This window comes from Schistocerca piceifrons, chromosome 1, assembly GCF_021461385.2.
Source record: "Schistocerca piceifrons isolate TAMUIC-IGC-003096 chromosome 1, iqSchPice1.1, whole genome shotgun sequence".
NCBI lineage: Eukaryota > Metazoa > Arthropoda > Insecta > Orthoptera > Acrididae > Schistocerca > Schistocerca piceifrons.
In genome coordinates this window covers 1,221,244,588-1,221,270,833 of record NC_060138.1, presented here as the reverse complement: position 1 = coordinate 1,221,270,833, position 26,246 = coordinate 1,221,244,588, and the positions used below count along the sequence as shown (strand labels likewise).

The 26,246-nt window shown below is 41.1% G+C and overlaps 1 protein-coding gene across 1 annotated transcript in view; it reads left to right on the top strand.

Moving 5' to 3' along the window:
- LOC124779545 (Down syndrome cell adhesion molecule-like protein Dscam2) overlaps positions 1 to 26,246 on the top strand; it is a 291,097-nt gene that overhangs the window by 225,482 nt on the left and 39,369 nt on the right. Inside the window, exons 22-25 of the mRNA XM_047253718.1 lie at positions 1,840 to 1,990; positions 8,943 to 9,119; positions 13,214 to 13,402; positions 22,116 to 22,301. Of these exons, the coding sequence (XP_047109674.1) occupies positions 1,840 to 1,990; positions 8,943 to 9,119; positions 13,214 to 13,402; positions 22,116 to 22,301 (703 nt within the window). The remainder of the gene's footprint in view (positions 1 to 1,839; positions 1,991 to 8,942; positions 9,120 to 13,213; positions 13,403 to 22,115; positions 22,302 to 26,246) is intronic.

Sequence of the window (26,246 nt, the reverse complement as noted above, 5' to 3'; positions counted from 1 at the left end):
ATTATTATTATTATTATTATTATTGTATTTATTTTAAGTGTAAGGGAAGGAAATGATATGTTTTGCATATGGATTAATAGACATAAAAATTTGTAAGAGCTTACAGTTCTTATATCAGGTCAGTAAAAGCTTTAACTAAAAAAGCAAGAAGGCTAAATCATCTGTGCAGATTTTTAAAAAATACAAGTAACGTGAATATCTACGATACGATCACGGTGCCTCGTCACAGTGAATATGAGGACTTGAGAACACGACAAGAACCACCACCTCTGCCAAACAAAGGGATGCGGACCAGATCCACAGATCCATATCTGGGAAGCCATAGTCCATTCCAAAATGGCAAGTCACCGTTTTGCGAGAGAGGGGAGGGGGGGGGAGCCATTCATTACGTTGTACGTGGTTGGTCGTTGTTTATTAGCTATAATCGCAGGGTGGTGATGTTTGGGTCGCATGTTCAATTTCCACCTCCAATGATTATATTTTGATTTTTGGAAGGCCCTAGTGCTTACTTAACGAGTACTGGAACTTACCACAACGTTCTATGTCTGTATAAATTTGAGCACCCTCTGATGATGCAGGCAGTTGAGCTCTGCCTTTATGGTTAACAAATGTATTTTCAGTGTGAAGTGTCTGTTGTTGACAACTCTACTCTTGCAGCTGCTATTTGTTTCCTGATTCTGCCTTACAATCTATCACTTTTTTTTTAAATTAATTCAAGAAGTAAGACTATAAACTCTGCAACGAAGCTGAAAATAATGAAAGACCTTTGTTTCAAAATATGGAAGTTTTGCCTGCTCTGCAAAAGGGTGTGTAACACACGGTGTCGTCGTCTGTAGTCGGCAGAACAGTGATTCATGATTCCACTTTCCTCACAACTAATCAGCATAAGATGTTAACCCATTAAGTGCGGCTAAGAAACGATGTATATGCAAACAATACAAAATAAAGTCATTTTAATAACAATATAATTACAGTAGATTATATAGTTCTATTTGTTGTAAGGTGTGTAGTCTAGTAGAATTTTTTAAAAAGATTCATGCTCGCCATGGCTGTACATCTATTCCAGTACCCAGTATTGCAGTTTCGAACTTTCGGTCGTTTTCAGGTAGCTACAGGTGCTGAAATCAAAGCATTAACCAATGTTAATAAAGGGAACAAAAATGATACGAAAATCTACGGCTCATGTTACTATTTGTCATATATCATAACGATATGTGACGGATGTGATGCTATCCGTCGCATAACGATACTATATATAACAAAGGTTCACATGAACCATATATACTTATATTGTTTCTATTGTTTTTATTAACGTTGACTACTGCTGTAGTTTTAGCAGCTGTAACCGCTTAAAAACGATGAAAAGGTCGAAATTGCAGTACAGATATTGTAAAAAATATTCATGGTGAATTTGAAGTTGGACAATCAATGGACAGCCCACGACTTAATGAGTATTAATAACGGATATTAAGTATTTCAAAAAACAATAATTTATGCTGCGGACCGCTAAAGATGTCAAAATGTTGCTAAATGTATTAGTATAGAAAAGAAAAGAAAGCCAGTTCCAAAAGACAAGTAAAACTGTTCCTATTTTGTTGCATAATATTTTTTTTGTAATGAAATAGTTTAATGCTATAATTCCACTAGTGAAGTAATCTATCACTTGAGGAAATGCAAATCGTTCTTTTCACTGGTATCTATTACTTCTTTCTGTTCTACACTCCATTCTAGCGTGTACGTCTGTAAGTTACAGATACACCTTTATGTGATCGATCGGCTTACTCCACACGCTTCTTACTGTATATCTAAGCTTTTTCTTGTATTTTTCCATTTTTCCAGACGAGTAGTTTCCGAGTCGGTCCCACATCAAGCTCACTTGAAATTCGAGGACTAAAGGAACTGGAGCCATATGAGTCGTGGGTCACAGCCTCTACTATTGTAGGAGAAGGAGAGAGAACCAAGTCAATCACACAAGCACCCAATTCAAGAGGTAAGGTGGGAACTACAACACTACTAGCGAGAGGTGATTTTCAACTATTAATCGATCCAACGTTTCCAGTGTAAAAGATAGCAGAGGAATTTCGAACTTTAAACCTGGATTGCAGGACAGTCATTGTCACAATATATGTAGAGAACTGCTCTAGTCACGTTATGAGGTCCACAGCTTGAACCAAAAAAAAAATGGGATAATCTGAGATCAGTTCTTATTTTACATGCTGAGAATCACACATAGGCACACAAATACATAAATTAAAAAAGGAAATAAAGATACACAGAATGTTTCAGATAACTGATGTAGAGTACAATGTAACTTCTCTGTTGTGTGACACAAGACAATACATGGAAAGAAGAGTGAGAAGGAACGAAATGACACATAGGCAGTCAGTAACATTAACATGTAACACACTCTTCCTAGAAGATCGGGATTCCTGGTTTCGACCTGAGGTAGAACGAATTACTAAGGATGCCCTTACAGCATGGAGAGATCCCAAGTCAACTTGACAGGATAGATATCAGAGATTCTCCAAATAGTTCGCGAGATTTAGGATCAAAAGACGCTTTGAATCACATATTCAGCAACATCACCACTGACCTAGCATCATGAGATGTAACAACCTCCAGCAGCATCATGAGCATGTCTGTACCATACAGTGGACTGTCACAGGGTGATAGTGCCTTATTTATCTATTCCTCTGTCTGTATCTACAAAAATTTATTTTAATAATGACTAAACCAGAGGTTGTACAGAGTTTCAGGGAGAGCATAAGGGAACAATTGACAGGAATGGGGGAAAGAAATACAGTAGAAGAAGAATGGGTAGCTCTGAGGGATGAAGTAGTGAAGGCAGCAGAGGATCAAGTAGGCAAAAAATTGGAGGGTTAATAGAAATCCTTGGGTAACAGAAGAAATATTGAATTTAATTGATGAAAGGAGAAAATATAAAAATGCAGTAAATGAAGCAGGCAAAAAGGAATACACATGTCTCAAAAATGAGATTGACAGGAAGTGCAAAATGGGTAAGCAGGGATGGCTAGAGGACAAATGTAAGGATGTAGAGGCTTATCTCACTAGGGGTAAGATAGATACTGCCTACAGGAAAATTAAAGAGACCTTTGGAGAAAAGAAAATCACTTGCATTAATATCAAGAGCTCAGATGGAAACCCAGTTCTAAGCAAAGAAGGGAAAGCAGAAAGATGGAAGGAGTATATAGAGGGCCTATAGAAGGGCAATGTACTCGTACATGAGGACAATATTATGGAAATTGAAGAGGATGTAGATGAATATGAAATGGGAGATGCGATACTGCGTGAAGAGTTTGACAGAGCACTGAAAGACCTGAGTCGAAACAAGGCCCCGGGAGTAGACAACATTCCATTAGAACTACTGACGGCCTTGGGAGAGCCAGTCCTGTCAAAACTCTACCATCTGGTGAGCAAGATGTGTGAGACAGGCGAAATACTCTCAGACTTCAAGAAGAATATAATAATTCCAATCCCAAAGAAAGCAGGTGTTGACAGATGTGAAAATTACCGAACTATCAGTTTAATAAGTCACGGATGCAAAATACTAATGCGAATTCTTTACAGACGAATGGAAAAACTGGTAGAAGCCGACCTCGGGGAAGATCAGTTTGGATTCCGTAGAAATATTGGAACACGTGAGGCAATACTGACCCTACGACTTATCCTAGAAGCTAGATTAAGGAAAGGCAAACCTACATTTCTAGCATTTGTAGACTTAGAGAAAGCTTTTGACAATGTTGACTGGAATGCTCTCTTTCAAATTCTGAAGGTGGCAGGGGTAAAATACAGGGAGCGAAAGGCTATTTACAATGTGTACAGAAACCAGATGGCAGTTATAAGAGTCGAGGGACATGAAAGGGAAGCAGTGGTTGGGAAGGGAGTGAGGCAGGGTTGTAGTCTCTCGCCGATGTTATTCAATCTGTATATAGAGCAAGCAGTGAAGGAAACAAAAGAAAAATTCGGAGTAGGTATTAAAATCCATGGAGAAGAAATAAAAACGTTGAGGTTCGCCGATGACATTGTAATTCTGTCAGAGACAGCAAAGGACTTGGAAGAGCAGTTGAACGGAATGGACAGTGTCATGAAAGAAGGGTATAAGATGAACATCAACAAAAGCAAAACGAGGATAATGGAATGTAGTCGAATGAAATCGGGTGATGCTGAGGGAATTAGATTAGGAAATGAGGCACTTAAGGTAGTAAAGGAGTTTTGCTATTTGGGGAGCAAAATAACTGGTGATGGTCGAAGTATTTGTATGGAGCGTAGCCATGTATGGAAGTGAAACATGGATGATAACTAGTTTAGACAAGAAGAGAATAGAAGCCTTCGAAATGTGGTGCTACAGAAGAATGCTGAAGATTAGATGGGTAGATCATATAACTAATGAGGAGGTATTGAATTGGATTGGGGAGAAGAGAAGTTTGTGGCACAACTTGATTAGAAGAAGGGATCGGTTGGTAGGACATGTTCTGAGGCATCAAGGGATCACAAATTTAGCATTGGAGGGCAGTGTGGAGGGTAAAAATCGTAGAGGGAGACCAAGAGATGAATACACTAAACAGATTGAGAAGGATGTAGGCTGCAGTAGGTACTGGGAGATGAAGAAGCATGCACAGGATAGAGTAGCATGGAGAGCTGCATCAAACCAGTCTCAGGACTGAAGACCACAACAACAACAATGATGTGTACCACTTAAGTTGTACGAGGCTCAGTGCACGATATAACCAGCAAATACGAATATATAGGGTGATTCACCTATCCCTAGCGATGGCTTTTATGCAACCTGCAACACCTTCAAAAACCACATGCGAGAATTTCGTATTTTCTCCCTCGCCTTTTTCATACTTAACAATGCCTGCAGTGTCAAACCGATAGTACCTTCTCTATGCGGCGCGCAGCACGTCGTATTGCTCACAATCATGTTGTCGCAACTCTGAGACTGCGACTATATGCACAGAGGCTTTGATTGTTACTGTGTTCATCTGATTATAAGGCGTTTGACGACAAAGTTTGAAAAGATGATATTTATGTAGATATCATATATTTCCACAACTTCTGTCTACAGCTTCCTATCGATGTCAGTAAATTTACTAAAGCTGACAGTTGCAGTACGACAACTTTTTAATTAATCTCATCCTAGTTACACTCTGGTCTTGTCAGTAGAGGTCAATAGATATCGTGTCTTTTCTCGTTGCTGCCTGCACTTAACGATATAAGCATATAACTGTCTGTGGCAGTTAGGTATGATATATACGCCAACTGCGATACTAATAATGTATACAAAAAATTAAAACTAGAAATTGGTGAAAATATTGAAGAAATTGGATGCCCTGCTCATATATTACTCCAAATAAATAAGAAACTGCATCTGAATGATTAAATGACTCAAAAACTATTTAATAATTTCACTGCATACGCTGACAGGACAGAAAAGCTAAAATATTTCTGTCAGTTTGTTGCTGCGGAATATAGTACTCTGTTTCCACAATCTAAAACGAGAAGGATGTTATTGTACCAGCTATTGAACGTACTATAAAGTTATCTGATGCTTTAAAATCTTTTTTTATCAGGAGAAAAAGCACCCAAAATTCTACTTGATTTTTACACAAATCCTCTCACTGAAGTCTACCTTTGGTTTCTTGATGGGTATTATACCACTTCCCACTTCCAAGTATTAAAAATTGATACATTATTAGTACCACTATTGGTGGACGTATCATATCCCACCGCCAGAATGAAAAGGTGTGAAAATAGGCAGTGGAATATTTGAAAACAGAAAATATTAATTTAAATTACACATTTTTAGTTTTCCAAAACACCACAGTAGAAACTGTGAAATTCAATCTCCAGATTGGAAGAACAAAACACCTTCCAAGAAACGTGTAATTGCAGTTTATAAATTCGAAACAGAATTTCACGAGCAATATAGAAATTAATATCACATGTGTAAGTACCGTTTTTCCATACCAGTCCACAACAGTAACGTAGAAAGAATATATTCTTTGATAGAAATGCAGTGGATAGATGAGATATCGATAACGTTGAAAGCATTCCTCTATGATTGGAATATTACTCCATTTTGGTTGTTCCAGCATTCATGATTATTTATTAAATTTTAATGCCTATTAAAAATGCATGGTACAAATAAAATGACAAATACAGATTACAAAGAAAAGGAACATAAACTCAGGTTTATTTCTGTGATATTGTAGTTAGGATGTGAAGTAACTGAGATTATTTCGTGCTCATTGTTTTTGTTCTTAAACACATATAACTTACAAAGTCACAAATATAATTCTCATATATGTTCATACATACATATGTATTGATTTTGTTAGCATTTTTCGTCTTTATTCTTAATAAACGTATGTTACTGTCTGAGATACTTTTTTTTTTCATTGTGTTCCGATTTGACAACCGAAAAATCGGACTTTCCCGGTTGAATGACCAAGAGATGTGGCATTCCTATCCAGGTAGCATGTTTGCTGTGGTACCCATTCACCCGACGTTTGAAATGCTACAGTTCCAAAGCGAAGTGGTAGCAAAAACTCCACTGTTGAACATGAGCTGTGCAGGCGACAGTTGTCTCAACCAAGCACACATACTGGCGACAGGCGTTTGCTCATTTGTTTGTACTTGAACAGTATGATGCAGTGGCACAGTAGTAATGTGTATTTCCTGTTGTAAACCAATAGAAAGGTCTTTTCTCGTAGGCAGAAGATAAGAGCATGAGTGGAGGGGAACTCATGTACTTCTCCGGGTCAATTTAAAATCCTCTTTTGTTCCCTTTTTGCAGAGAATTTTTGCGCCCTTGGTGGGGGCCTGTCTCGCCATGGGTACGGTCCTGTATGTTAGGCCCAGAGTTCTAAACTATCTTTGGCTGCCATAGACCATAAGTAAGCATAAACTACAGTACTTTTCTTTAGCAGCTTTCGTTAACTGTCATACCCGCAATAGCTGTAAGATGGTTGTGTTGCATACCTATCAGGCGTTTCCTCATGATGTCTGCTTTCCTTCCGTATGCGATCTGTGTCTTACTAGATTCCCCTAAAAACCAGAAGTGGTCAACTGTCTAGTAACTGAGTGAGAATATCCTCCTGTCTGTTAAATGAGAATAAATCAATATTTATAGCGAAACTGAAATTGTCAATGTTTAATTCAGGTTGATTTGTGACGTGAAGCAGACGGATGTTGTAGTAAAAATAAATGAAACAATACAGATTTATCATATAGCACTAGAAAAATTCATTTCCTAACTACAAAGGTAAAAAAGCGCAAAAGAAAAATATATCAAATGTCGCTTCAGTAGAATCAAATTTCCACGCTGCAGTGGAGTGTGCGCTGATATGAAAATTTCTGGAATATTAAAACTGTGTGCCGGACCGGGACTCGAACCCAGGACCTTTGCCTTTCGTGGGCAAGTGCTCTACGACCTTCTGCGAGAGGTTCTGTGAAGTTTCGAAGGTAGGAGATGTGGTACCAGGCGGAAGTAAAGCTGTGAGGTCGTAAGTCGTGCTTGGGTGCCTCAGATGGTAGAGCACTTGTCCGCGAAAGGGAAAGGTCTTGAGCTTGAGTGTCGGTACAGGGCACAGTTTTAATCTGTCATGAAGTTTCGTCGCTTCAATACTTCCTCGAACTTACATATAGTCTTTCTGTTATTCAGAAACAACTTTCAATAATAACAGGAAACTCTTGCCTTTGATCATGTTGAAGAACGTTTTATTGAGTGCAAAATATCAACTATAATTATATATTATGTTCGCGCCTGTAAACTGGACTTGCACCAAAAGTAATTGCTTCGGTTACATGAAAGTGCAGAAGTTACGCGATCAACCAATTTTCATTATTTATAAAACGCAATTTATATTCTGTAAGGATATGCAATACACAATGGAATAACGCTGAATGTTGTGCAGTTCTAATTATGTGCAAAACTAACAACCAAAGAAACCAAAAAACAAATAGAAGTTGTCGGCTGCCATTTTCTCTCCTACACTTTCATTTACGTTTCTTTCCCCGCCAGGTCTACCAATACTGCCGGTAATCCCACCACTTACTAATCATTCATATGGTGTACCAAAACAACCGAACCATAGTTTTGGTAGAGCACAACTCCAGTTAGGCGCAAAGAGTGTAAAGAATTAGGCTGTCTCAGCCATATATTATATAATTGTTTATAGGTAAATTAGGTCGCCTGGCCCAGCAGACGAAGCCGGTGACTTTCCTAACAGATGAAATTACAGATATCAGTGGCTTGGCAACATATTTGTCTATTGAAATGCATGATGTTTTGACTACGTGCCAACGTGTCGATGCTGTACTTGTTGGATCTGACGATGGTTACAAAGCTGCTGCAGGTCATGAATTTTGACAAACTAATATGTGACCAAGACACTGATTCCTGTAATTTAATATTTATAATGTCTATTGCATCAGTTAATTTCACAAAGTAAAACGAAACATTTTATAAATATTGTTTCCTAAAGTAATGAGCCTGTTAAGTAATTTAGTGATGCCTGGAGAACATGAAAGCCAAAAGTACCCTGGAAGCAAGGTTTTCCTCACCGATGAGCCTTCCGCAGAGAGAAGAACTTTCTTTCGACGCATTCCAGTTGCTGCAGAGGAAAGCCGTAAATGAAAGTCGTAAATGAGAAACTCAGAATAAAGTAGAATTATTTCCAGCTTTTAAGCGTATATCAGGGGCTACAGTGGGAAGTCGTAAATGACAAACGCAGGATAACATAGAGTTATTTCCAACTTTTTAGCGTATTTCAAGGGACTAGTCTTAACGGAGGAAACCGAGTATAACGTAGAGTTATTTCCAGCTTTTCTGCTCAAAGTTTGCCATTCTCTTTGAAAAATGAAAGACATAAAAAATACAGATACTTTTAAACTGTTGTTTATGTTTTCATTTTCAGCTCCGGCGCGCATTGCGTCCTTTTCTCAAGTTCTACGCGAAGCCTTGGACACCAGTGTGACGCTGGAGTGTACGGCAGTGGGAAACCCCACCCCAAACGTGTCGTGGCAACACAGGAAGGAGAACCTCAAAGCCGACCCCAGATTCAGCATCTCACAGAGCTCTCTTCTTATCACCAGTAAGTCATCTAATTGTGATTCTTGAGTTTCTCCCGGCGTATTTGATAATCAAAATATCCACGGGTGTGCTGCCGGTCTATAGTGTCCAACGGGCACAATATTTCGGCGATCATACATGTCGCCATCATCAGGTGAACTGACGGACTGAGCTCCTGTGAACGTGCCGGCACGGAGATCCGTACGCTATGGCTGCTCAGAGGGAACTGGGTTTGGTCGCGGCGGCGGCCGCTTTAAATACCCTCCGCGCCACGGTCGCGCGGTGGAACAGATTGCGACGGCGTCTGAGATGATGTCGGTGTGATGGCTCTGTCCGCCGTGGTCGTCACAACTATACGTTTGCTCGATTTACTCTTGATTAACCCAATCGAGCAAACGTATAGTTGTGACGACCACGGCGGACAGAGTCATCACACCGACGTCATCTCAGACGCCGTCGCAATCTGTTCCACCGCGCGACCGTGGCGCGGGACGCGGACGGCGGTGGGAGAGCGCCGCGGGCGGAGGGTATTTAAAGCGGCCGCCGCCGCGACCAAACCCAGTTCCCTCTGAGCAGCCATAGCGTACGGATCTCCGTGCCGGGACGTTCACAGGAGCTCAGTCCGTCATTTCACCTGATGATGGCGACATGTATGATCGCCGAAATATTGTGCCCGTTGGACACTATAAACCGGCAGCACACCCGTGGATATTTTGACTTTTGTTACATTGTTTGTTCGCTCTTCCTCTTTTTTTTTTCTAGTATATCCCTGCGAGAGGCTCTCGTATGCCACTCTACACGGTGAGAAAGAAACTGAAGTTACCGATGTAAACGCTAACGTGACAAAAGTCATGAGATACATCCTAATATCGTGTCGATCGAATATTCAAATGTGTGTAAAATCTTACGGGACTTAACTGCTAAGGTCATCAGTCCCTAAGCTTACACACTAATTAACCTAAATTATCCTAAGGACAAACACACACAACCATGCCCGAGGGAGGACTCGAACCCCCGCCGGGACTAGCCGTACAGTCCATGACTCGTATCGAACCTCCTTTTGCCCATCGCAGTACAGCAAATCGACGTCACGTGGACTCAATAAGTCGTTGGAAATGCGTAGAAATACTGAACCATGCTGCCTCTATAGCCCCCCATAATTGTGAAAATGTTGTCGGTGCAGTATCTTGTGCACGAACAGACCTTTCGATTCTGTCCCATATATCTTCGATGGAATTCATATCGGGAAATCCAGTTGGCCAAACCATTCGCTCGAACTGTCAGTATATTCTTCAAACCAATCGCGAACTATTGTGGCTCGCTGACATGACATCGTTGTTTGCAAATATGAAGTCCATGAGTGGCTGAAAATGGTCTCCAGGTAGCCGAACGTAATCATCTCTAGTCAATGATCCGTTCAGTTGGACCAGAGGACCCAGTCCATTCCGTGCAAAGACAGCCGACGCCCTTACGGAGGCACCACCAGCTTGCACAGTGCTTTGTTGACAGCTTAGGTCGCAGACTTCGTGGGGTCTGCGCCATATTCGAAGCCTACCATCAGCTCTCACCAACCGAAATCGGGTCTCATCTGACCAGGCCGCGACTTTCCGGTCGTCTAGCGTCCAGTCGATATAGTCAGGGGCCCAGGAGAGGAGCTGCAGGCGATATCGTGCTGTTAGCAAAGGCACTCGTGTCGGTCATCTGCTGCCATAGCCCATTAATGCCAAATTTCGCCCCGCTGTCCTAACGGATACGTTCGTCGTACGTCGCACAGTGATTTCTACGACTGTTTCACGCAGTGACGCTTGTCTATTAGCACTCACAACCCTACGTATGCACCGCTGCTATCGGTCGTTAAGTGGAGTTCAAAAATGCTTCAAATGGCTCTGAGCACTATGGGGCTTAATTTCTGAGGTCATCAGTCCCCTAGAACTTAGAACTACTTAAACCTAACTAACCTAAGGACATCACACACATCCATGCGCGAGGCAGGATTCGAACCTGCGACCGTAGCGGTCGCGCAGTTCCAGACTCTAGCGCCTAGTACCGCTCGGCCACCCCTGCCGGCGTTAAGTGGAGTCCGTCGGCCACTGCGTTGTCCGTGGTGAGAAGTAATGCCTGAAATTTGATATTCTCGGCACAGTCTTTCCACTGTGGGACGCAAAATAATGAAATTCCAAACGATTTCCGAAATTGTATGTCCCATGCGTCTAGCTCCAACTTCCGTTCTGCGTTCAAAGTCTGTTATCTGCCGTCTTGCAGTCATAATCAGATCGGAAACGTTTTCACATGAATCACCTGAGCCCAAATGACAGCTCCGCGAATGCAATACCTATGGAATACCACCATGTGGTAGGTGAAATCTTCATCGAACGGTCGCCATATATCACTCTTGGGACGTAAACTTGACCAGAAATTTGAAACAGTGTGAAACGATTCATCCGACCAAACGACTTTCCTCCATTGCTCCGTAGTCCAGAATTTCGTATCACAGGCATTTGCATCACTTTTGATTTACTTTTGAATTCTAGGCTTACTTACAGTTTCCTGCTCCGTTGGCGTTGTTTTGGTGCTCAAAATACTCGCGAATGCGCCATCCAGTTCTACAGTGATGTTACCAGTTCCCGTCCTCTTATATTTCGTCACAATCCTCTTTAATGACCGTCCGTCATGATTACTTAACACACACTTCCATCCACGTTGTGACTTAGCGAATGATGCTTTTCCGCTTGCCCCGTATGCTGTATAAAACTTCGATAATATGCTCATTTAACATCAAATACTTCGGCTACCTTAGTTACAGAGGCACTCACAAAGAAAAAACCAACAATTTTCTCACATAGGGGCGGAAATAACAAAAGTCTACACAAGGCAAACACAGAGATTGAAGGAACGTTATGTGAACGCTACGTATTTTCGTGCCTACATTCTGGATGAGTACTCGTCGTTGGTCATCAATCTGAGATGATGACGCGTTATCAGCAGGTGCTCTATACCGCGCACAACCCAAGTTCATGGAAGACCCTCAATAACTCTAACAGAGACTGTCACAAGTTGGCTATCGTGACAAACACAGATTTCTAAGACGTAACTATGAGACTATCAGCTAAGCAGCGAGTTGTACAACAATATGGTGGAAATCATGTGTACTTGTGCCACTCCCCTACTCCAGTAAGGACACTAGTGTTTGTTGACACAGAACTGGCTCTACCATTGATGGAAGGCTGTACGTGCAGTTTTGTTTATTCTACACCAGAAACTACCATGTACATTCTATCATTAGAAGTTGCTAGAGGCAATGCACTAGTTGTTAAACATCCTTATAATTGGACATTATGAGCACTAGACAACCGAATAATAAATAATAATTCTATACGAAGGCGGATCATATCAAGACCTGCAGGCTGTACATGACAATTTGCAGATTCAGCTGGCAACACTAACATTTGTGACGATCTATCGAATCACACATACTTGGACGTACAGTAAACACTAGTGCTGTTGATATTTGTATGGTTTTACGTTGGGTTTGAAAAAACTTTCAGAATTATCTTGCTATGTTATTCTCGAAACGCCACAGCAGGACTTAACTTCTCTGAAGTTCTGCTACCCGTCATGCATTTTCCTTTCAAACATTCTAAAAATTATTGTGTTGATACACTTTTATTATGCTATGAACATTATTTCTAGTCTTCAAGCCAGCTTTAAACTTTACCCTAGCAAATACCTTTGCAAGCAATCCATATAAACAACTGCTACGGCCGCAGGTTCGAATCCTGCCTCGGGCATGGATGTGTGTGATGTCCTTAGGTTAGTTAGGTTTAATTAGTTCTAAGTTATAGGGGACTGATGACCATAGATGTTAAGTCCCATAGTGCTTAGAGCCATTTGAACCATTTGAACCATATAAACAATAAATGGTAACGCATTTGTCAGAAATGTTCACTACAAAAAGACAATTGGCTTTCATTGGTTACGAGTTCTTTTGTTGCAGTTGATGTTACTTTTTCACTCTCTTCCTCTAAATGTTAACGTAAATACTTTTTTATTTTCATTTTATCATGCGCCCAAGTGTCGATGTTAGATTAAAGTATAGCTTCCTATCCACTTTTTCAGAGCTGAAGAAAGAGTACGAAGGAAACTACTCTTGTATTGCAAAAAATCTGTTTGGAGAAGACAGAATAAACTACAAGATCATTGTAATTTTGCCTCCTGAAGCTCCTTTACTTGAAGTTGTGGGTTCAGACCATCACAGCATTAAACTGCAATGGACAGCTCGTATGGATGGAGGTGCACCCATTTTAGGTACGTACTTCTTCAAATGAATGTATACAGGTGATAAATTATAACGTTGAATGATCACCTTTCCCTCAGAAAGTAATTGTAATGTAAGAATGTGTAGTTGTTCGAATGCAGATATAGACACCAGATTAGACAACAATTCATTTCCGGCCGGGTTGGGGGTTTTCTCCGTTCGAGATATGGGTGTTTTGTTATCCTTATCATCACTTCATGATCGCCAACACGCAAGTCGCCTAAAAGAAGTCAACTAAAAGGATCTGCACCTGACGGTGACGGAAGCGCCACACGAAAGAGAGATTAAGACACATCAAATCCTCTTCTTCAGATAAATAAAAACCTGTGTATTCTCTAATAGATCAACATAAGCCATAATTACACCATCCATAATAATAAAGTCAAATACATTACATACAAGTAACGATTCATCTTTAAATGCCAGTTCTTCAAAATTTTCCTTAAGATATGTTTGATGGCACTACAGTCCACGTTTCATTGATTAGTAGAGTTTTGTAAGGTATAGCCTGCAGAAAATATTGTATCTAGATCGACTAGTAAATATTAAACCAAAAATCAAAGTGTAAGCTTTCAAATATACTTCCACAGAGGAAGAATCCTTGCTGTAGCAGAGTAAAGTTTAACAAGATAGTAATTAAAGTCAGTAGCATTAAAAAACAACTCAAAGTTAACAATGCTGCAAACCGATACGTAACAACCCTTTTATTTCGTGAACGATTATACATATTGAAACTACAATATTTAATGTCTGAATGTTAGAAGGAAGATGTGACCTATTTTTTTCTTGTACGTGGCTGTATGCTTCTTAGAAGAGAAACTCCCTATCGAACTTCCTTCATATTTAGTGGTAAGATGGCCCAGTGTATAGTCAGTCAAAAACTGAACCCAGATCAAGCATGAAAACAGGAAGAAGGTGTACTGAACTGTGAAGAAAGAAGCAAAAGACAAACAGTGAGTGACCTAATCGTAAGATGTGCAACCTCGAGTGACACGGAAGAAGGAAGCATCGTGGTCCATAGTCACTGTCTTGGCTACCAAATAGGAGGCCCGTGTTCAAATCTCCCTCATGTGCATTTTTTTTTCACAAAATTATGAACTTTCCATCTGGTCATGGACATGTCCTTTTTTCTTTCTTTAGTCTTGGTAATTATCATAATACACATTGGTTACAGAATAGAAGTCATGTGGTAAAAATATATTACTGTCACAAGTAAATGTGATGAATAGTGAAAGCAGGCGAGATGCCCCACTGGCATCTCACAGAAATGGAAACAACAAATAAACGGGTATGAACTATGTTACAACAAAGGAATTTGAGAGTCAAAAATCCCAAAACGGAACTCAAGTGTTATAAAATGTGGTACTTGTGTAGAACAAATAGGAGGTACGTACGTCCGAAGGTCCCTTCCTTACGTCACGGTGTTTCAAACGGACTTGCACCGCGACACAGACACAAATTTGAATACAGCGAAGAGACACGTCAGTGGCCGGACGGACAGTTCATAATTTTGTAAGGAAAAAGAAAAGTGGGCACGAGGGACACTCGAACACGAATCTCCAGCTTTGCAGTTCCTCACCTTGACCACTGAACCACAACGCCGTGGGCCGGCAAATTTGCTCAACGTTACACTTCTTGAGCTTGAGCTTGCACCGTTCACTGTTCCGATTTTGCTTCTTTTTTCAAATTTCAGTATACCTTCTTCCTGTTTTATTGCTTGATCTGTGTTCAGTTTTTGACGGCCATCTAACTACTAAATCTGAGGGTCGCGCGAAGAGGAGTTTCCCTTGTTAGAGGTAAAATACATGCTGTCGGACAACGGTCTCTACTATGACGCTCTAAATTATATCATGTGGGATACGTTCGTGCCAGCCGCGGTGGCCGTGCGGTTCTGGCGCTGCAGTCCGGAACCGCGGGACTGCTACGGTCGCAGGTTCGAATCCTGCTTCAGGCATGGGTGTTTGTGGTGTCCTTAGGTTAGTTAGGTTTAAGCAGTTCTAAGTTCTAGGGGACTTATGACCTAAGATATTGAGTCCCATAGTGCTCAGAGCCATTTCAACCATTTGAATTTGATACGTTCGTTGAATTGCCTTGGACGTCGGAAGTTGGCTATCCCGATAGATAGCCCTAGACCCCTGTACTGTTTTTTACGGCATTTCTTTTGCAGTCATCATATAAAAGTACTATATCCAACTTCTCCTCATTGGTGTACATATCTGCACGCAACGTATTTTGAAGTAGAAATGAGGGGCCTACATTTCAGACATGTAAACAGGCAAATGTGTTGACATTCTGACACGGTGTAGCACGAGAGCTCTGCTTGGCGGTGTTTACACCGCTAGTGCCGATACCGGCCACTTTGCTATCAAATTCTATTAAATTTCTCGAATTTTTTACAACAAAAAATGGTTCAAATGGCTCTGAGCACTATGGGACTTAACTTCCGTGGTCATCAGTCCCCTAGAACTTAGAACTACTTAAACCTAACTAGCCTAAGGACATCACACACATCCATGCCCAAGGCAGGATTCGAACCTGCGACCGTAGCGGTCTCGCGGTTCCAGACTGTAGCGCCTAGAACCGCTCGGCCACTGCGGCCGGCTTTTTACAACAGGTTTCAACGTCAACATTAACAAACGCTGTATCACTTTAATTGCCTTGTCAAGCGCTATCGAAACCAGTTATAAAACGTACACGGTTCCGTTTAAAAAAGCTTCAGTATCGCTGTTTATACCAGCGTTAAAAACATTAACACACAAAAAATACGCATTTTTGACGCACCCAAGGAATTTCACAGAATTAGAAGAAGTGGCAGATGAAATATTAGCTTTTCTGCAACATTAGTCAGTGAAATGTATCGTGTCGTATACACGCGACATGAGGAGCACAATGATGACGACATCTGCTTAACAAGTGAAAGTAAAACTGAAACAGGTGTTTAGCCATACGTTGCATCATTCTTGACGGACAGGGAGCCACAAATGCCGCCTCCAGTGAAACGAAGTGAAGAACAACCATTGTGCAAGGACCGAGTACTAAACAAAACTCCTTACATGGAAGATCATCCGCCAAATAGTAAAAAAAAGAAAATTATGAACAGTTTTCGAATAAGTGTGCAGCAATATGACCGTGTAGAGCATAACAAAAACTACGGATATTCAAGGGAGGACAAGGAGTGCTTGTTACAAAAACTATTGTTTGTGAGTTTCAAGGATACTCAATACAATTTTCGGGACGCGCATGATTGTGACTTACTACGTTATTCACATCAAATTGCGTTTGACACAGATTATAGTGATTGCAAGGGAAGCAGTGGATGGCTGCGTAACTTCAAACATTGCTACAGAATTGAAATTTAAAACAAAATGTCAACTTGACGGTGCACAGTAAACTGCAGAATCGACCCGAAAATTTATAGATAGGATAAACAAACTTATCCCATCATTCAGTAAGGAGTTTGTTTTCGGTTCCGAGCAATCGGGATTTGAAGAGGATATCCACATGAAAGGAACCCTGGAAATTAAATGTATCAAGAGAGTTGTATCAATATCAACGAACATCAATGCCTTAACGCACTCGTATACCATTATGACGACTATTAATCTAGATGGTACACTGGCTGGAAAGTTATTTATTGTGCTGCGAGAAGCTGGAGGTGCTCCGCCCCTACGATTCTTTCTCGTTAGCGGGACAGTAGAGAATATTCACGTCACAGCAAGCAAGAGTGGGAAAATGGCCGTAAGAGATCGACAATTATGGAGCGCTGCTTTTGGGCAATAGCTGGTCAAAATAACTTTCTTTTGCTTGATTCCTGTTCTACGTGTAAAAATCGTACTGCTTTAGAGCAAATTATTCCTTCTGATGAAAGTTAGACATTACGATTCACAATATTTGGAACCACTGGACAAATTCAACCCCTAGATGTTTGTTTTTTCCGTACCTATAAACCACATTATCGCCCTATCTGCAGCTAAGCCTTAGAGCATAGCCAGTTTCACTATAAGCTCCACGACAGGCTGTTTCGTATTCGGTTGCACGTCATCACGTTCCATCAGTTCTCATCATCTTGTTACACCAATATGGTTCTACATGCATTCTTGAAGAGTGGATACCTAGCTGGACGTCCTGCACGGTTTGCAACTCGTAAGGAGTCCGTCTTCGATCTTGATTCAAATGGTTGAGATAGCTCTGAGCACTACGGGACTTAAAATCTGAGGTCATCAGTCCCCTACACTTGATGATGTAAACCTTTGTGATCACTGTGGCGCACCGTTTTTCATTCGGTGCTTATGGTCCAAATTGATGGTTTGTTTCGAAAATTTCTTGAATGTCGACGATATCCATTTTATTAAATAAAATTTTTTTAAAGTAAAAAGCTTTTAATGCTTACACCACAATTTTCCTATTACAATTAAAGTTCGATAGTTAGTTTCGGTTGCTATCGGCAACCATCTTCTGATCTATAACACATTTAGGAAACATAACCTAAGGAAATTATAAGAAGGCGAGAGCAATGCTGAAAGTCTCAAGTGCCTAAATTTCATTCTAATTTTAATTCATTAAGTTCCAGGGGCGATCAGAGAGAAAGGTACTTGCTCATGGAACAAGTCACTACATAATTCACAGAAAACTTATGATAAAATTAAAAGCTAAAAACAACATTGCAAAAATGTAAATTTTTTGTAATAGCGTGTGCCGTCAAGAATACATTACCATGAAACGCTCTAAACTACTGCAAGGAATTACTGTACGTAATAAGAGGCTCGCGTAGAAAGGAACCTTCAGCTTAGGTTTCAAATTCTGGGACTTAACACTCTAAATTTTTAATTCTACTAGGAAGCTAATAAAACTGCATAGCAATGCGCGCCATCCAATACGGTGCTTAAAGATGTGTTATCCAAGTGTAACTCGAAGAAAGACGCTTAATATCTCACAAAACTAACACAAAAGTTTTCATTGAACAGAATCTATGTTGTTTTGCTGTCGATGGCATTAAAACAAAAATCAGTTTACAAGACCCTGCACAGACTGACACAGGGAGGTATTTTTTCTCACTCCATTACAGCTTTTCAACTGTAAATTTCGCTAGGACGTACCTCTAGAAGCACACAGAACATGTCTGAAAAATCTTGGCATTTATTCTTTTGATTGTCTTATTTATTAACAGACTAGCTGTTCCCGACTACGAGTTGTATTGCTCAGTTTGGTTAAATGGTAAAGAAATTAAAGAGAAAGCACAGTTTCTAATACGTTTGGCAACTGAATATATGTCCTAATCACCTTCTTTCCCCCTTCTCTGTTAATCTCCTCCTCCTGTCCCCACCCTCTATCCATCATCTCCTCCCCATCTCCTCCTACTCCTATCTCTTCCGTTCTCTCTGCCCATCCCCTCCTCCCTGTTTCTCTGTCAATGTTATTCTCCGTTCTCTCTCTCCATTCTCTCTTGCCCCCTCTCTCTCCCCATCTTTCCAACCGCGACCTCAGCCCTATTTCCTCTGTCCACCTTCTCCTCCTGCAGCGTCTTTCTCCCGCTCTCTCTCTTAATCATCGGCCCCCTTTCTATGCCCATCTTCTCTTTCCGCATCTCTCCGTCTCATCCTGCCTGCTCTCTCTGTATGTCTCCTCCTTTTTTAATCCCCCTGCCTATGACCTTGAGCCTTGCTTATTGTTATTGCAAATTCAGATTCTATAGTAGTATTCTAATCATAAGCCGAATCATTTCACTATTATATGTTGCCTCTATGTGTCCAAATGTTCATTACAGTTAGATGTAAAAACATAAAGTAATTCGGACAAGTACCTTTTGAGACTTTTGTAATATTGTTTCCCCTTTAGATTTACATATGTATTTTCCGATGGCTTTGAAATATTGACACGAAGTTGCATTCGAATATGCGAATGTTTTTATGTACCTATAAATATTTATTATATATAATAAATAAAAATTATATATATATATATATATATATATATATATATATATACAGGGTGTTTCAAAAATGACCGGTATATTTGAAACGGCAATACAAACTAAACGAGCAGTGATAGAAATACACCGTTTGTTGCAATATGCTTGGGACAACAGTACATTTTCAGGCGGACAAACTTTCGAAATTACAGTAGTTACAATTTTCAACAACAAATGGCGCTGCAAGTGATGTGAAAGATATAGAAGACAACGCAGTCTGTGGGTGCACCATTCTGTACGTCGTCTTTCTGCTGTAAGCGTGTGCTGTTCACAACGTGCAAGTGTGCTGTGGACAACATGGTTTATTCCTTAGAACAGAGGATTTTTCTGGTGTTGGAATTCCACCGCCTAGAACACAGTGTTGTTGCAACGAGATGAAGTTTTCAACGGAGGTTTAATGTAACTAAAGGACCGAAAAGCGATACAATAAAGGATCTGTTTGAAAAATCTCAACGGACTGGGAACGTGACGGATGAACGTGCTGGAAAGGTAGGTTCAAAAAAATGGCTCTGAGCACTATGGGACTCAACTGCTGAGGTCATCAGTCCCCTAGAACTTAGAACTAGTTAAACCTAACTAACCTAAGGACATCACAAACATCCATGCCCGAGGCAGGATTCGAACCTGCGACCGTAGCGGTCTTGCGGTTCCAGACTGCAGCGCCTTTAACCGCACGGCCACTTTGGCCGGCTGGAAAGGTAGGGCGACTGCGTACGGCAACCACAGAGGACAACGCGCAGCTAGTGCAGCAGGTGATCCAACAGCGGCCTCGGGTTTCCGTTCGCCGTGTTGCAGCTGCGGTCCAAATGACGCCAACGTCCACGTATCGTCTCATGCGCCAGAGTTTACACCTCTATCCATACAAAATTCAAACGCGGCAACCCCTCAGCGCCACTACCATTGCTGCACGAGAGACATTCGCTAACGATATAGTGCACAGGATTGATGACGGCGATATGCATGTGGGTAGCATTTGGTTTACTGACGAAGCTTATTTTTACCTGGACGGCTTTGTCAATAAACAGAACTGGCGCATATGGGGAACCGAAAAGCCCCACGTTGCAGTCCCATCGTCCCTGCATCCTCAAAAAGTACTGGTCTGGGCCGCCATTTCTTCCAAAGGAATCATTGGCCCATTTTGCAGATCCGAAACGATTACTGCATCACGCTATCTGGACAGTCTTCGTGAATTTGTGGCGGTACAAACTGCCTTAGACGACACTGTGAACACCTCGTGGTTTATGCAAGATGGTGCCCGGCCACATCGCACGGCCGACGTCTTTAATTTCCTGAATGAATATTTCGATGATCGTGTGATTGCTTTGGGCTATCTGAAACATACAGGAGGCGGCGTGGATTGGCCTCCCTATTCGCCAGACATGAACCCCTGTGACTTCTTTCTGTGGGGACACTTGAAAGACCAGGTGTACCGCCAGAATCCAGAAACAATTGAACAGCTGAAGCAGTGCATCTCATCTGCATGTGAAGCCATTCCGCCAGACACGTTGTCATAGGTTTCGGGTAATTTCATTCAGAGACTACGCCATATTATTGCTACGCATGGTGGATATGTGGAAAATATCGTACTATAGAGTTTCCCAGACTGCAGCGCCATCTGTTGTTGACAATTGTAACTACTGTAATTTCGGAAGTTTGTCTGCCTGAAAATGTACTGTTGTCCCAAGCATATTGCAACAAATGGTGTATTTCTATCGCTGCTCGTTTAGTTTTTATTACCGTTTCAAATATACCGGTCATTTTTGAAACACCCTGTATTACGATATATTACGATGCGATATATATTACGATATATACGACATATTACGATATATATATATATATATATATATATATATATATATATATATATATATGCACATATTCGAATGCAACGTTGTGTCAAAATTTCAAAGGTTTCAGTGAAGAAATTTCGGAGATTTAAGATTTTGAACAAACGAATATTATACGATAGTTCAGTGCCTGCGTTATTCGGATTACGATGGAAAGTTCTTTGACACATACATGTCCAAAGGAACTTTGCATTGTAATCAGAATAACAAAAGTCACTACAATATCGTATTTACCTGCCAATACCGGGGAAGCGACTTTCAAATACAACGTCTGACCTGTACGGGAATATACATAACGGACGCACGAGTACAGGTCGCAGACATATAGTTGAGACATATGGAAGTTTGGATCTGGCCGTGAGTCGTGCACGGATAACCAAATGGTAAGGCGACCGCTCGGATAAGAGGGAAATCTGGGTACGATCCTCAATCCGGCACAAATTTCCATTGTCGTCATTCCATTCTATAGCTGATGGTTGTGATTCGAAATTGCGAATTCATTTCATGTAAACGAATACGAGGTTTCTGGTAACAACGTTCTCCTACATGATTCTGAACCAATGAACATTTGCTTTTCATTTATATAGATATAGCTCTGTATGTGCATTGGTGTTTTGTGAATCCATTTGCGTGTGTGTGTGTGTGTGTGTGTGTGTCTGTGTGTGTGTGTGAGAGAGACAGAGAGAGAGAGAGAGAGAGAGAGAGAGAGAGAGAGAGAGAGAGAGTGAGTGTATGTGTGTGTGCATGCTGGTGACGAGTGTGTGTGTGTGTGTGTGTGTGTGTGTGTGTTTGTGTATGTGTGTTATATACCAGTATATGTAATAAAATAGGTATAGCGCTATAGAATTTTCTGAATTTCAAAAAATTTTAACAATTACTGTCCAGGTTATGTATTAAACTACAAAAGAGACCACGGAAACTTGGAAGAAGTGCATCTGGAAGCTGAAAAGGCATTTCACACGCTGGAGAATCTCAGCTGTGGCTCTACATATCACATATTTATTTCTGCACACAACAGAATTGGGGACAGCCCACGCAGTGCTATTCTGACGGCTAAGACAAAGGGAACAGGTTAGTCACATTTTATGCCTCGTCATTGTTATTTTGCACTGTTAATGTGTTACAGTTCAAGTAACGAACGATGACGGTTGAGTTGAGGCTACGTCACACGTTCTCCGACAGTTCAATAGAGTTACAGTTCTGTAGAGTTCTGAGCGCTCTGTGTGACTACCGAAACCTATCTCCGTTGGCACCTGTTTATTGTATTCAAGTCTTGCACTCCTACAACATTTACTGCCCTCACTTCCATTACCAAACTGACATTCATTCATGACTCAGGATGTATTGTATCAATCGATTCCGTCTTTTAGTCAAGTTGAGCCATAAATTTCATTTTTCCCCACTTCGCTTCATTACCTCCTCATTTGTTATTCGACACTCATCATTCTTCTATAGCACCACATTTCAAAAGCTTCTATCTTCTTCTATCTTATGTGAAATGGCTATCGTCCACATTTCACTACCATACAAGGCACACTCCACACAAACACTTACAAAAATAGACTTCTTAGTGCTTGAATTTGTGTTACATTCAACAGTTCCTCTTTTTCAGAAATATTTTTCTTAATTCTTTTCCTCTTATTACCAGTCTGCCCTTCATATCCTCCCTACTTCGGCCGTCATTAGCTATTCTGCTGTCCAAATAACGAAGCTCTTCTACTGCTTTCAGTGTCTCATTTCCTAATCTAATTCCCTCAGTGTCAGTACTGGCTTGCGGTCTGAACTCATATTCGTACAGCTACTGCTCTTCCCTGCAGACGTCCCTTTAGTTTTCGTACATGCAGCATCTATCTTTCCTCTCGTTATTCATGCTTCTACATTCTTGCATTTCTCCTCCATCTATTCCTTCTCAGCCATTTTGCACGTTCCGTCAGTTTCATTTTTCGGTCACCTGTATTCCCTTTCGCCTGCTTCATTTGCTGCATTTTTACATTTTTTTTCCTTTTTCCAATCAAAGTCAATATCTCCGGAACTATCCCAGGATATCTACTAGGTCTTCACGTTTTACCTATGTGATCCCGTATTGACTTCCCTATTTCATCTCTCAAACTCAGTCCAATATTGCCAAATGTTCTCTCTGAAACTCTCGACTGTATCTGGTTCTTTCAGTTTATCCAGATCCCATCTCATTAATTTCATACCTCTTCGCGGTTTCTTCAGTTTTTGTCTGCAGTTCATAAATAATAATGGTCGATGTCCACATCTGTCCCTGGAAAGCCTTATAATTTAAAATCTGCTTTCTAAAGCTCTGTCCTACCGTTACATAAACAAATTTAAATCCTCTAGTGTCCCCACTTCTCTGCCACACGAACAATCTTCTTTTATGATTCTTAGACCACGTGTTTGCGACGTTCACGTTATGCCCTGTGAAAATGTCTACCAGGCAGCTTCATCTTTGATTCCTTTGCCCCAGTCCATGTTCTCTTACTGTTTTTCCTTCTCTTCCTATCCCAACTACCGGAACCCCGTCACGCATTATAATTAAATTTTCATCTCCTTTAACTATCTGAATAACATCCTTTATCTCATCATACTTTCTTTCAATCTCTTCATCGCCGGGGGAGCTAGGTGGCATATAAAAGTCGCTACAGTGGTTGATGATGGCTTCGTGTCTATCTTGGCTACGATAATACATTGACTATGCTGTTCTCTGTGGCTCAACTGCATTCTTGTTTTCTTATGCGTTTAGGCTTTACTTAGCATTAACCCTATCTGATTTTGTGTTGATAACTCTGTACTAACCTGACAGAAAGTCCTATTCTGCCTACCACCACACTTCACTAATTCCCACTGTATCTAAATTCAAGCTATCCATTTCCCTTTTCAAATTCTCTAACCTATCTACCCGATTAACGCATCTAACATTCCACGCTGCGACCCACAGGGTACCAGTCTCGTTTTTCCTGATGACGACAACAGAGAAAACCTCTGAATTTCTCGCCTCATAGTTTGCCTTTACTTGTAAGTCTATTCCTGGTAATCAGTGACGTGTAAAAATCGGTATTATTAAAACTATGATTCTAGCTCCATATTTTCATTTGTATTAAAGTCAAATTCTAATTAATTTTACAGATAGTTTCTTCATATATGTACAGGGCTATTACAAATGATTGAAGCGATTTCATAAATTCACTGTAGCTCCATTCATCGACATATGGTCACGACACACTACAGATACGTAGAAAAACTCATAAAGTTTTGTTCGGCTGAAGCCGCACTTCAGGTTTCTGCCGCCAGAGCGCTCGAGAGCGCAGTGAGACAAAATGGCGACAGGAGCCGAGAAAGCGTATGCCGTGCTTGAAATGCACTCACATCAGTCAGTCATAACAGTGCAACGACACTTCAGGACGAAGTTCAAGAAAGATCCACCAACTGCTAACTCCATTCGGCGATGGTGTGCGCAGTTTAAAGCTTCTGGATGCCTCTGTAAGGGGAAATCAACGGGTCGGCCTGCAGTGAGCGAAGAAACGGTTGAACGCGTGCGGGCAAGTTTCACGCGTAGCCCGCGGAAGTCGACGAATAAAGCAAGCAGGGAGCTAAACGTACCGCAGCCGACAGTTTGGAAAATCGTACGGAAAAGGCTAAAGCAAAAGCCTTACCGTTTACAATTGCTACAAGCCCTGACACCCGATGACAAAGTCAAACGCTTTGAATTTTTGGGCGCTGTTGCAACAGCTCATGGAAGAGGATGCGTTCAGTGCGAAACTTGTTTTCATTGATGAAGCAACATTTTTTCTTAATGGTGAAGTGAACAGACACAATGTGCGAATCTGGGCGGTAGAGAATCCTCAAGCATTCGTGCAGCAAATTCGCAATTCACCAAAAGTTAACGTGTTTTGTGCAATCTCACGGTTTAAAGTTTACGGCCCCATTTTCTTCTGCGAAAAAGACGTTACAGGACACGTGTATCTGGACATGCTGGAAAATTGGCTCATGCCACAAATGGAGACCGACAGCGCCGACTTCATCTTTCAACAGGATGGTGCTCCACCGCACTTCCATCGTGATGTTCGGCATTTCTTAGATTGGAAAACCGATGGATCGGTCGTGGTGGAGATCATGATCAGCAATTCATGTCATGGCCTCCACGCTGTCCCGACTTAACCCCATGCGATTTCTTTCTGTGGGGTTATGTGAAAGATTCAGTGTTTAAACCTCCTCTACCAAGAAATTTGCCAGAACTGCGAGCTCGCATCAATGATTCTTTCGAACTCATTGATGGGGACATGCTGCATCGAGTGTGGGAGGAACTTGATTATCGGCTTGATGTCTGCCGAATCACTAAAGGGGCACATATCGAACATTTGTGAATGCCTAAAAAAACTTTTTGAGTTTTTGTATGTGTGTGCAAAGTATTGTGAAAATATCTCAAATAATATAGTTATTGTAGAGCTGTGAAATCGCTTCAATCATTTGTAATAACCCTGTATATAAGCTCTGAAAGAAAGAAAAAACGATGCGCCACTAAGGAATTATTCGAAAGACCAGAAATCAGTAGATGTCATGTATATCTACATAAACAAATGATAACAATTTCAGAAAAATTGAAAGATTTATTCAACGGAGAAAGCTTCACAAACTAAGCAAATTAATAACGAATTGGTCCACCTCTAGCCCTTATGCAAACAGTTATTCAGCTTGGTATTGATTTATAGGGTTGTTGGACGTCCTCCTGAGCGATGTCATGCCAAATTCTGTCCAACCGACACGTTAGACCGTCAAAGTCCCCAGCTGTTTTCAGGAACCTGCTAAAAATGCCTCAAATGTTCTCAATTGCGGACAGATCTGGCGACCTTGCTGGTCAAGGTAGGGTTTGGCAAGCACGAAGACAAGCATTAGAAACTCTCGCCGCCTACGGCTGCGCACTATCTTGCTGAAATGTAAGGCCAGGGTATCTTTCTATATGAAAGTCAACAAAACGGTGGGTAGAATATCGTCGACGTACCGCTGTGCTGT